This window comes from Metopolophium dirhodum, chromosome 9 (genome assembly GCF_019925205.1).
Source record: "Metopolophium dirhodum isolate CAU chromosome 9, ASM1992520v1, whole genome shotgun sequence".
Lineage (NCBI taxonomy): Eukaryota > Metazoa > Arthropoda > Insecta > Hemiptera > Aphididae > Metopolophium > Metopolophium dirhodum.
In genome coordinates this window covers 8,237,038-8,250,505 of record NC_083568.1, presented here as the reverse complement: position 1 = coordinate 8,250,505, position 13,468 = coordinate 8,237,038, and the positions used below count along the sequence as shown (strand labels likewise).

The following is a 13,468-nucleotide window of genomic DNA, read 5'->3' as shown; positions in this document are numbered from 1 at the left end:
TCTGTGGTAAAATAAGAACATTTTAGGCTGTTAAATTAACATTATACAAATTATAATCAATGAGCACTAAGAACCGAATGTAGCAAGTGAAATAAAACCTATCTTATCAAATAAAAAAATGATAATTTTATCCGTTTGTATGCAATTTTATGATGGTAATTGATAAAATATTGGTCACTTTAAATAACCAAGGTATTTTTGACTTGCATACAAACAAAATATCAAATTTGAAGTAAGTAGATTATTAACTATAAAAATTGAGTTAAAAAATATAATAAAATAAATAATAATGAAAAACTAGATATATTATAATTATTTATGGGTAGGGTAAAAAGGCAGTTATAAATCGCCACCAGCACATGTATATATTACACTTTTATCCCAAAAAAAAATAATATGCATTATTATTAAAGTTAACTACTAAATAAACACCATGTTATTTTAAATTTGTTCTCTATATTATGAGACACTTACACATTCAATATTGAACTTTTTGACAAAGTGATAAGTAAAAAAAAAAAGAATATGTATAGGCATTAAAATAAAATATTTTCCAAATCATACTATAAAGTATTTTCCATAAGGTGGCCATATTTTTTATTTTACCAGATGAGTTGGAGATTGAGTGTATTATTGATCTTTTTGAAGTTGTACAGGGCGAAAAAAAAAGAATGTTTATCTGATAACGGGCGGACAGGCAACATATTTTGAAACAACCATCACATTGCATATTTGCGGGTCCATTCCCTGGCTAATTCGTTGTACTTTTCTCTGTCTGTTTTATATATCCTAGCAATCTCAGGAACAAGCGGATCATCTGGATTTGGATCACATAACAACGAGCAAATTGACAACAAAACTAGAATCAAATAATTTTAGTTAATAACGATGGTGGTGATAATTATTGATGTAATAGTTTTTACCTTTTGATATGGTCAATGCTGGTGACCATTGAGACCGTAAAATATCAAGACAAATGCTACCATTACTGTTAATGTTCGGATGATAAATTCTAGTAGTGAATGCAACCTAAATGTTGAATGGAAAAATTAATAATAGTTGATATTTATGAATTAGACAATAAACTAACCTTAGGTGGTTTGAATGGATAATCCGTAGGAAAATGGATAGTTAAGAAAAACACGCCACCTTGGTATGGACTATCCGGCTAAAACAAATAAAAATAATAAATACTTCAAATATTCTACCAAAACCTACAAATGTAGGTTTATCATATTTAATAATAATAAAATAAAATTTGTAATAACTTACTGGTCCCATAATTGTTGCTTGCCAATGAAATACTAAAATCAAAAAGATACACTATTTCAATACATTTTTAAACCAGATACATATAAAGAAAATTAAGTTTCGTGCATATTATGATTAGTTATTATTAGGGCGCGGAATTTTAATGCCATTAAAGATATCTAAAAATGCCTTTAAAAAATGCAATTACGAACTAAAAAAATGCATTTTACCGCAAAATACCATGTTAATTTTTCGATGATTTTTTTTGGGGACATTTAATACAATATTTATCCCTATTAAAACTAAAACCATGATATAAAAACATCCGAAATACAACCGTGATGGAACATAAACTCACTAATTATTTGTTATTAATCTGAGTACGGGTGACAAATGACCCAATAATGCTAAAAATGCTCCAAAAATTAAAAAAACGTCGAAATATGTAAAATAAAATTTTTAGCTTTGAAGCACTCGTTACATGAAATAAATTATATACTTGGAAAGCATTGTCTCAGATCAACCAAAAAAAAAAAAAAATGCATTTTGCATTTAATCTGCGCCCCCTAGTTATTATATTTGTTAAATTAATTAAATCTGTATTTGCACTTCAGGATATAATATGTTTCCAATCCCTGCTGTCACTCTTATCACCTATCCAAATCTGACTTTTATCAATTATATATATAATCTGTCCAGCGAGTGAACGCGCTGACATCCCTCCATATCACCCAGCTATCAAAACCAATTCCACTATGGCAGGGTGTCGTGTGGGGATGTGCAGAAAAACAGATTTTGGTCGGCCAGTGGTGAGTTCTCATGCTGGACAGAGTATAGTTTAGTATCAAACTGTTAACAAGTTCCAAATAAATGGATGAACAAAAACAAATATAATGTTATTTTGTCATGGAAAAACTAGTTGGTTGGGTGTCAATTAATAGTTATTTATTTATAGCAAAATGGATAACCACTGATTTATGCCATCGTCTGGTAGTCTATTGGATATTATTTAAAAATGTTTGACAATAACATTATAATGATAAAACAAAATATAATTACAAATACAAACAAATCCATCAGTCTAATTGTCTTTGAGGGAAAAATTTAGGGTTCTTTAAATAAATTAGAAACAGATCAAAATAAAAGAAGTCGTATACAAAAGCTGTTATGCGCATGACAACCAAAATTCTACTACACATAGAGGAGAACTTTATCTATTTCATAGCGTTTTAATTATTTGGAAAACATATCTGAATAAAATTCAAGTTATCAGTTTGAGAACATTAGGTTTTTAAATTTAATTATTAAGAAATATTGGTTAGTGCTATCAAAAAAATGAAAACACTATGACACCAATAAAGTTCCTCTCTATTCATTGTGTAATTTTGGTAATTCTACTACAAATACATAGGGAGTAGAGTTGTTCTGAGCACAACAGTTTTTGTTATGTTGAACTTTTCTAAGACGGAGACAACACATGCCACATGCAGGTGTAGCTTCCTTCTAAATGATTAGTTCATGTATGGAGTGTAGATGGACAAATCATAAAAACAGGTACTAGTGGCAGAAATGAAAGGAAAAATACCACTAGGTACACCTAGTACGAGGAAAGGATTCCATCATAAAAGATCTGGCAAAGCTGCAGAATGGAGCTTAAGCGGATTTGGCAAGATAGAGAAGGATGAAAGAATTTTGTGATGGCAGCGTTGGACCTTGAAGGTATATATGAAGATGACAATTATTGTTCTTTATATTATACACAATTAATACTACCTACCTCTTATAAAGTAATTTTCATGAATATGTACAAATAAATTTATTAATATCACATAAAATAGATACATTTTTAAATCAAGTGTATAAAATTTATACACTTGATTTAAAAAAATATAATGATGTTATAATTATAATGAATTACAGATTATGTCAAGGTATATTATTTAAATTTGAATCAATACATATATAATAGAATACATTTTCAATTCTCACACAGAAAATAATATATTTTAACTTTAACTAAACAATTTTTTTTTAAGGGTGTGGGGAATGAGTGTCTGACTTTTAGTTATATATTTTATGCAATTTGGTTGGGGATGAAAGTCGCGCATTATTAAATTCAATAAAATTACCACCTAGTTTTAATCAAAGAGTCTACTTACAATCATCGCCTACAGGTCCAGCGGAGCATTGTGCTGGTGGGTCTCTGCCTAAGTCTTGAAGTTCCTGAAAACAATTATTAAAATTAACTTTTATACTTATAATGTGAAAAGTAAGCAATAAATAAATATAATAATGATGACATGAAAATAGAATAAAAAGTTGAAAGAATGTATGTATTGTTATAAACAAATAGGATTAAAATATTTTTTTATTAATTTGTTGTCATAAAGAGATAAAGCATTCAGAAAATTAAAAATATTTAGGCAATACTCAGTTCAGTTAATAAACATTATAAATAAGGTATTGTTACTTACAACAAAAAAATAATAGTAGGTACCTAATAAAACTATTTTTTTTTTTAATATTTAAAATCTGTTTTAATATAATGAACAATAACTGTTAGTGGCAATTACTTATTTTCACGACATTAAGATATTGTTAATCAATAGTACCTAATTGTAAAATAAATAATGAAATAATGTTACATAAGTTTTTATGTGTCTAATTAAATTGTAAAAGTGCATATCATGTATAAATTAAAATAATATAGTATAGTTTATAGCATACTCATGTCCCTAAAATTAGGTACCTTATCAATTCAGAGACAAACGTTTTATTCAACGAATCAATATAGAACATACCAATGTACTTACTCTTATAGGCTTATATAATTTATGGAATCGATAAATATGTTTTTCTTTATTAATCCATAAAATATAATCAAACCTAAATTGTTGGGATTAAGCTCAAAAAAAATGAAGAAACACGACCATTTTTTATTTATTGGTTATTATTTAAGTGAAACAATGGTAGATAAGTATATTAGTAATTATTGGTAAAGTCACATAATGGATTGCGTTCTATTTTTTGCTTTGTTAAATATTATTAAACAATACAACTGGCATTCTACGCAATTCCAACGTGGAGTAGGTATATATAACTGAATAACGAGAGATGTTAGGAATGTGTTGCTACAACACTGTTGTTTGTCGATTTCAGACCTTGAGATAAAAAAAGACAATTATAGTAAGTAAAGTAAACAGCGTTAGGTGGTAGACTAAGCGAAGCACTGGCATGCGCCTCCTATGTCGGGTCTTCGGTAAAGTAGAGCCACCGATATCATAGTATCGTGCGACCAAACGCAGAGCCACCGATCATCCGTCGGCCGGACCTATTGGTTGAGACCCGCGGTTCAGGGGAAGGACATGCAGCGGGGAAACGGGGGCGACGCTGCGTTCGTCTCGAGGGCGCAAATCTCTCGGACACGACGGGAAAGGACACCGCGGCCATCGGCGTGCACACGCCGCCGCGACCGCACGCCACGCTGATCGGGAGGGGGGGGTGGGGGGGAGGACGGAAAACTGACAAAATTCGTACATGGGATAATAACGAACAATGGTACAATACGAACGCGCTTCGACCGCTTACCTTATTGATGCGTTTCAACGCCATTTTACGACGATTCTGTGGTTTACGGCGCTGTCGTTGTCGATGCTGTTGTCGTCGTGTGTGCGTCGACGACCGCGAACCGTGTGTCTCGTGTGTACGTGAACCGCGTTACGCCCGAACCGCCGTGTGCTTTGAAAAAACGCGTACGCGCGAGACAACCGACGACCGTAGTAATATTAATGTCGCGGTATCTGTGTCGTGCGTATATTTACCGCCGCCGCCGTCGTCGTCGTCGTGTGTAGTGTAGAGCTGGTGAGATTCGGTTCCACCAGCAGCGACGCGCACACGAATTGTTCTACGCGTGTGTGTGTGTGTGTGTGAGTGTGACAGTGTGTGCGTCAGTGTGTCCGCTTATTACACCATCACCGTAAATGCGCTCGGAGAGAGCGCGGGCGCGTGCGTGCGCGCGGGTTATCAGAAAAGGATGGCCGTGAAGGCTGTGCGGGGTCGAGCCGTGTGTTCGGGAACAGAGCACGGTATACAAGATGGCTGCCGACGGCCCGAAACGCTCAGACGCACGCACGCGGCGCGCGCGCCCTGCGGCGCTCCGGACGCGGTCGACGTTCCCCGTCGTCATCTTGCCCGAACTTGTTCACTTGTGGCGGGGACCGAGTGGCTCCGTTGTTTCGGTATTTCCCCGATAACGACTGCGGCCGCCGGTGACGTATTCGGTTTTTCGGACGACTGTCGTAGTGTCGTGTACCGCGGCGGCCACCGCTGGTTAACCAGCTGTGCGGTCACGTGCCCGCGCGCGGTAACGAGTTTGATGTGCGACGCGATCCGACCCGCCGCCGACAACACTGCAGCTGGTGCCACTGCGGCACGCTCCACAAGCAAATTCCTTTATTTGGTCATGATGTACCTAAAAATCATCGTTCTTTAACCTCTTATCACGTGGTTTTGGCCGATGCTGTTCACCACAGATGTATAAAATATAAATTATAACTGCAATACTACGCGGTAGTTGTTGTTGTCGTAGACTTACGTCTCGAGGACTAATTTTATCTGTGGCGGTGTTCCGCGCCGGACGTAATCGTCACCGCCACCGACGTCGAATTATTAAAGAATTAGTATAGTTTTGTTCGGCAACGAATGGAGCTATAACAATGATAATATCGTACATTGTAACGTTCGACATTTGTGCCGGTATACGGCTTTCGACGGGTCGTCTTAACGCGGTCAGTTTTCTCACGGATTACACCCTTCTCTGATTTCCCCGTCGAGTGGTTGGCGTGCGAAATATTTTAAATCGCATCTTCCGCCAATAACCACAGAGTTAACCGTTACTATTCCGTACTGTTGCGTCGTTTCGACCACGGCCGTATAAAAATGATTCCGACACGTTTCTCTACCGTTTGTCCTTCGCCCACGCGCGTCGATTCGTTACAGACATTAATATCGTCCGAATCTGTTTTATAGCATACATTATGAATAATGATTAATGGCATGATGTCGTCCGGTTATCGTCGAAGAACGATTATTTTTGGAAAACGATTAACGTTAATGCGATTAGGAAGTACCTATAGCATTTAAAAATTTAATTCTTATCGGCTGCATAACGAACGCAGTTGGATTAATTTTTGTTATCGTTCATGCCGAGACTTCAAAATATATTGATATTTTGTAATTTATATGCCTGTGCAAGGTTTATAAAGGTTAAGGTTTTATATGCCTGCTATATAATATTATTGTACTCAATATAAGTTCATTAGAAATTTCATGTGAAATGAATCTGTGCTGCTTAGTTGCAGGCACGGCGGGGGTGAGGGGCCATGGCATTTTTTCATGATTAATTTGTTGGAATTTTTAATTATTTTCTATTTAGGATTTCTTGAAACGCTAACATAGTAACTTTGTACAAAAAATACTACTTAATAAAATAATACATTTCTTTTAAATTTTAATGAACCTCTGTAGATATTCTTGGCTGCTATTCCAAATTATGCCTACATGGCCACATATTAATCCAGTTGCACATAAGTAATATTAATATCCCAAATGTTATTATTTCCAGAATTGAGTTGACTCTATACTTAAATACTTGACGTCATCAATAATATTAAATCACTATCAAAAACTACAAAATGTATTGTTAGCATGTTGTCAAAAATATTGGACAATAACACAAAATTTAACAATTTATATTGACATTTTATTATTGTTTATCTGTGAAGGAGGGAATATTATGAACTTTTTTTTATTGGTCTTGAATTCAATAAAATTTCTGCTTCGACAGCTTGGTCATTAGCATGTTACTATAAATAATAGATACATAATATTTATAGTGAGTAACAGATCAAAGAATTAAAAAAAAAAAGATACAATAAAAACAGTTTTAGATTAGTTTGTTTGGTAATTTGTACTTTGAAAAGGGGTTGACTAGAGTAGCTTGAGTAATTTGGTTGTCTTGAAAAATTTGATGGTGTTGATCTCATTGTCAGGATTTGGGCCTAGACTTGCTCCAATTTGGTAGCTTATATTGAGCTTCTCTCTTTGTTGTATGTAAATTCTACATTCTTCGAATATGTGTTTTATTGTGATTGTTGTGCCACATGATTTACATATTGGTGGGTCCCCTTTGTTCATTAGGTACTCATGAGTTAGTCTTGTGTGGCCAATTCTGGCCCTATTTAGTTTTTTTTCATTTGTGGTACTAATATTGAGATTTCTTCTCCATCTTTGGACCGTTTGTTTAACTTGGTTTAATTTGGTGTTTTGGATGTTCCATATATTTTGCCATAGTATAGTGGTGTCTCGTTGAATATGTTTTCTTATATCAGAGTATGATGAAATATTGATATATTGTGAATTCGGTGAATTGATTGCTAATTTAGCTTGTTTATCTGCCCTTTCGTTGCCGATTATTCCAATGTGTCCAGGTATCCAAATTAAGATTATATTGTTGTTCTTTTGGTTTGCTTCTTCTAGTCTATTCTGAATTTGAATTGCTATATCGCTCGGATTGAATTTATTTTCTACACTAATGGGTATACTTAACGAGTCGCTTAGAATGATATGTTTTTGGTTTTCCTTTTTGTTTATGTATTTTATGGCTAGCAATATAGCAAGTGTTTCGGCTGTATTTATGGAACATGTCGATGGTAGTTTGAATGATGTCTGTGAATTGTTTTTTATTATGGCTATTCCTACCCCTTCGTCACTTTTGGAGGCATCTGTATATAGTTCTTGAAATTCATTTTGGATCTCTAGAGTATTTTTCAGAAGGTTTTTGTATATAAGTGGAGGCGTGTTTTCTTTACGTAGAGTATTCAATTCTGTGTTTATTTTATATATGCTTGTCCATGGAGAGCAAATTTTTTTTTCTTTATTTATTATTTGTGGAATCTTGGTGTAGTTTATATTATTTTGTAGTTCAAGGGTTATGTTGCTAGTTGATGCTAGGTTATTTGTTTATCTGGTTAGTCTCGCAGCGTATAGGAGTGTCAACTCTGTTCTTTAAAGGTCTGGTGTTGGTTCTCCCGCTATATTATAAATACTTTTAATTGGGCTGCTTTTGAAGGCCCCTATAGCCATTTGCATCCCCGTGTTGTGGTTTGAGTCTATATATTTTATTAATGTGTTTTGGCAGTGTTTTAAAGAAATGAACCTTAATATAATTTTGCTTGGATTGTTGATTTAAATATTTTGATCAATGTTTCTGTTTCACATCCCTAATTTGTGTGCGATAATAGTTTTATTAAATTAAGCGCTTTATTTGTATATACTTTCAATGATTTTATGTGCTGCGACCACGTGAGCCTAGAATCGAATGTGATACCCAATATTTTTATACATGTTTTGTTGGATATTATGAACTATCTATTTATATATATATAAAACAGTTCTATTTATTTAATTAAATTTTAAAATAATATACTATTTCAAAGCCAAATTGGTCCAAATTTAAAAGGACTGTTTTCTAAAGGATACCATTTATTTATTTTTTGTCATTGACATTAAAATAATTTATTTTAGAACCAACGTATACTGTATATTAACTCTATAATAGTGGATTAAGCCATTTTGCCCACCATGGATAATTTGATATTATATAGTTGGACTAACTCTATGAAATAACTATGTATTGTTATTAATGCCATTGCCATTGTAACCTTACCACTAAAAACTGAAATTAAAAAAAAAAAACATTATACTTAAATGGTATGTTTAGCCACTTAATTTTATTTCATATCAATAGTTATTAAAAATATGTACAATATTATATATGCTTGTTCTTAAAATAATGAATTTCGGGATAATCTGTTCTGCGGCAAAGTGCCTCATATTTTCATCATATGTTTACTCAAATATTGGACAAAGTCTGTACTTTAAAATGTATGATGCTACTAACATAAAAAGTAATTTTTTTGGACTAACACACATTTTAAAATGATATGATAAATAGTGCAACTTCAGTTCAAATTATTTCTCCATGTATCAAAGGTATTTTAATTACCATTTTTAGAATATTATAATAAAAAAATTATTCGATTTATAAATTTAGATAAAGTTGAATGATAGTAGTAATTAGCTATTAATTATAATTATTATCAAATTTTAATCTTGATGGATTTTTTGAGATATCAATAAAAATGATTTCACCCAACATTTCTAGATAAACGAATAATAAGAATAATAAATGTTAATAATAATAAATCCATTTGACTATGATAGATTTTAAAGTTTAGGTAGCATTTGTTTCGTTCTTAAGAAAATATATTATATTAATAAATGAACAGTTGTATTTACAGAAAAAAATATTAAAGTAGATACAAATAAAATGGAAAATGGCAACAACTGAACAACAAGAAATACAAATATAATAATTATTTAAGTTCGTATTATGATAATGTCCATTGATGGTCACTAAAATAAACAGTTTTACCTTCAAAATCTATGTACAATGCACATATTATATTATATATTTAGAGAATCTTATAGTACCGATAATGAATTTGCTTAAGTTATCTGGTATTGGATTTTCCAATCAGGAATACAAAAAAAATCTAAGTGTAGATCAATATTTTTATAGTACAATATATAGTATATAAAATATACTTTACAAAATATATCTTAATATATAAAATCTACAATTAGTGCAATACCTTATTTGCAATATGTATGGTTACAGTCTAATGACAAAGTAATAATAATAATAAAAAAAAATTAAACTATACTATGTGGAATTGTTGAATTGGATCTTGATAGTAAATGACAGATTCACTTTGACTGTTTTGCCCAAATATTTTTGTATAATTTGTGTCGTTGGCTATAAATAAATAAACAAAATAATAAATAAATTATATTAATATTGTACAACACATAAGTAAGTCAGGGGAAATTTAACGAGACAAAAAACTTACAAAACACATCATCCGACAGTTCTTCAATTCCAATTGATTTGTCTCCCTTTGTGGCCTTTAAACATTTCAATATTATGTATTAACATATTATTATATTATTTTTAAGACAGGGAGCAAATATAATATTACCTCTCTATATTTTTGCAAATACAGCTTTAAGGGTTCTACGTAATTGTCAAAACCTAAATTAGACATTGCATAAAGAATATCTTCTCCGTTAATAGTTTTACGTTTTTCTTGGAAACATCTGTCACTAGCTTCACTGGTTATGAAACTTATAAATTCCGAAACACATTCTTGTACACATTCTCGAGCATCTTTTGCAATCTATAGTAATTAATATTGTTACTTGTTAGTATGCAATATAATATTGTAAATTTATAAACAAACCTTTCCACCATCTGGTATAGATTTTTTCATAATTTTTGCAATATTTGCAATAGGAAGGAATCTGTCTTGTTCTCGAAGTGGTTTGCCAAATTTAAGTTCATACACTTCTCCTTGATTTGATGAGTCATCTGTATTGTCCAATGTTACCATTTCCACGCCATCTTGTGTATCTTGTCCTAAAAAAATTAAATTATCAAACCGTAAAATCTAAAACGGCCAAGTGGAAATATATACTAACTGGAAATAACAGATGTTAACATATTTTATGTAACTTGGGTTTATTAAGTATTCACAGGATGAATATATTATATTTTAGCATACCTATTACAAATTGCTTTTTGACCAAATACAAATGAATTTGTGTAATATTATGATACATAAACGTTTCGGGTAAGAATTAAAATTATAAAAGTATGTTAATGATTTCATTCAAAGACTGGCTTACAGAAATTATAGTCTTGATAATCTAACAAGTGGGATTTTGTAATAAAGTTTAATTACTGATAGATATGCTATAATTACTAACATTTTATCATAAATTGTATTGTTTAGTTCGGTTTTTAATATTATACTGATTGATTGGTATACTAATTTACAATAATTTGCCAGACAGTATTTATATTATACTGAAATGTCGATAGGTATCTAAAATATATTTTTTATATATATCTCGGCATTGATTCCGAACTGTTCAGCTTTTAATAGGAGTTTTAAAACTGAAAATATTTGGAGTCTGTATAGTGTTGTGAGGAGTACCTGTCGTCATACAGCTTGTGATTTAATATAGGCAGTTAATAATAAAATTAACATGTAATTTTATACATGTGAACATTTAATGTTTAAACATTTTAATTGAAAAGTTGCCGGGATTAACTAACAAATGTATCATACAAATACAAATCATATTTAAAATATTATCGACTCCACACCACTTAAACCCCATAGAAATCAGAAATACAAGTAGGTAATAAACCTTTCCACGGGTAACCTAAGTAATACCTGATTATAATATCGTAGCGTGTAGGTACATGTATTTATTTGGCACACTAACCTTGGGATAAGAAATTTTGATGGTCGTCTGTTAAAAATTCTTCGGTCAGATCATCACTGTCGCTGCTGTTCATCGTTAGATCGAGTCAAGATTGGACGGCTACTACGAAATTCACTGGTCGATAAAAAAATACCTACTACGCACCTAACAGCAATGTTCCAAGTACGACGTGCTCAACAGATAAAACAATTGGAATACTCGTCGCGAATATCTAACTAGACTCTGCGACTCTGCGGTGCACGACGTAAATACCCAAGTCGGAAAATAGTAAATACGAACTATTAATCAGTCAATCAAAAGAGTTAATAGTTATTGTTGTTGTTGTTATCACAATTACCACAATCGAAAACACGGTCTTAGAAGATAAGGTCGGACAACGTCCTACCCTCCCGCCTATTACAATATTAATTCCTTTATGAGGCAAAAACGTTTCCCGAGTTGCCGTAAAAGCGCGGCTGCCGGTTAGACGTATTTTGAGGTTAAGAACTTGTTCATCATGACAAATTAAATTTTATTTGTCATGTTATTCATATTATGTTTCTCGGGATTATTTTTATGGACTGCATTATTATATTATTTTCTTCGACCATATAAACTAGTTGGTTTGTAATATATTATATTATATTAGTTAGTTTATATGGTCGAAGATTATTTTAATAAATTAGTAAAGTACTATAATTAAATAACCTCAAAAAACGTCTATAGAGCAAAGCTCAATAGTCGAATTGCACAGTGGTAAAATTTGGAAATTAATTTGCCCGACTGGCCGACTCGCGATGTAGAGAAGTAAAAGATTTGAGCTGTTTGCGGACAGTTTCAAATTTCAATTTTTTTAGTTTCTTTTTCTACAAATATCTATAAAATGTTATTTGTCGGGCCCCAAAGCGTGGAAATTTAATACAAGGCTCCTGATATACCTATTGCTACAATAACAGTTGAAAAATATTAAAAATACATAGGCACAATTTATTTTACAAATATTAATTTAACTTAGAATTTTGACAAAATGTATCTAATTTAAAATTAATTTGAAGTTAAAAATGTATAGTGTTCAACTTTTATAGCTATAAGGATTGAAAATTAAAAACAAGTATCCATGTTAATTACATATTTACTGTATAAATTACTTTATTCGCAATAATATCATCAAATATTCAAATATACTTAGTAATATATCATTATTCATTGTAATAATTAATAATATATCATAGGCTGACTGTCGACTGACCGTCTTCATTCAGAAACATTTTTCTTACTCAATGATATTATTTCAGTGAATTTTAATACAATCCATTACAGTGACCCAATTGTAACCTACAGTAGAGCGACACCCACTTGCCCACCTTTTTTTTTGTTAATGTAGGAAAACGGATTAAATACAGAAACATCTGAGTTCACCATACACTTGGAATCATAAAAAATTGATTAGAATGATTTTTATCTAACCTCAGTCACTTTTAACGTTAGGAATATTTAAATCAGTAGATTTTGTAGTAACTTCTTCAAAAATGTTTTTAAAAAATGTATCATTTCTCATAAATATTAGGTAATGAACTTTTAAGTGCTTGAATAGAATTAATAGCTGTTAATAGATCAAGTTAAGGAGACTGAAGTCCTGGACTTACTTTTAAAATAATTTTCAAAATTGGTTCCATATGATGCAAGCCTAAAAGAAATTCAAATCTTTGAAGCTGGTGAAGTAAACCAATACCTTAAGCTTTCATACACAGAACAGCGGTGGCAAACACTGGAGGGTTCAAGGGTAGCAGTTGCTACCCCTGATTTTTTTGGTAGGTGTGTGGGT

At 32.0% G+C, this 13,468-nt stretch overlaps 2 protein-coding genes across 2 annotated transcripts; both read right to left on the bottom strand.

Annotated features, from left to right (window-relative positions):
• Positions 1-284: 284 nt before the first annotated feature.
• LOC132951947 (ubiquitin-conjugating enzyme E2-17 kDa) lies at positions 285-5,240 on the bottom strand. The gene is made up of 6 exons (XM_061024024.1): positions 4,840-5,240; positions 3,411-3,474; positions 1,273-1,304; positions 1,091-1,168; positions 924-1,029; positions 285-859 (listed from the first exon to the last, which is right to left on the bottom strand). The coding sequence occupies exons 1-6, from the start codon at positions 4,861-4,863 to the stop codon at positions 720-722; spliced, it is 444 nt and encodes a 147-aa protein (XP_060880007.1). The 5' UTR covers positions 4,864-5,240; the 3' UTR covers positions 285-719.
• A 3,782-nt stretch (positions 5,241-9,022) lies between these two features.
• Positions 9,023-12,000, bottom strand: LOC132952781 (uncharacterized). The gene is made up of 5 exons (XM_061025208.1): positions 11,665-12,000; positions 10,614-10,789; positions 10,353-10,550; positions 10,224-10,278; positions 9,023-10,129 (listed from the first exon to the last, which is right to left on the bottom strand). Exons 1-5 carry the CDS (start codon positions 11,735-11,737, stop codon positions 10,032-10,034), a joined length of 600 nt encoding a protein of 199 aa, XP_060881191.1. The 5' UTR covers positions 11,738-12,000; the 3' UTR covers positions 9,023-10,031.
• Between the last annotated feature and the right edge of the window lie 1,468 nt (positions 12,001-13,468).

Excerpts from the sequence above, each read along its gene's own strand:
- LOC132951947 (XM_061024024.1), bottom strand. The coding sequence starts at position 4,863 with ATGGCGTTGAAACGCATCAATAAG. Across the intron at positions 1,305-3,410 it reads TGGACCTGTAGGCGATGATT|TATTTCATTGGCAAGCAACA; the intron begins GTAAGTAGACTC and ends TTTTGATTTTAG. Across the intron at positions 1,169-1,272 it reads AAGCAACAATTATGGGACCA|CCGGATAGTCCATACCAAGG; the intron begins GTAAGTTATTAC and ends TATTTGTTTTAG.
- LOC132952781 (XM_061025208.1), bottom strand. The coding sequence starts at position 11,737 with ATGAACAGCAGCGACAGTGATGATCTGACCGAAGAATTTTTAACAGAC. Across the intron at positions 10,790-11,664 it reads TCAAAATTTCTTATCCCAAG|GACAAGATACACAAGATGGC; the intron begins GTTAGTGTGCCA and ends TAATTTTTTTAG. Across the intron at positions 10,279-10,352 it reads ATTTGCAAAAATATAGAGAG|GCCACAAAGGGAGACAAATC; the intron begins GTAATATTATAT and ends AAATGTTTAAAG.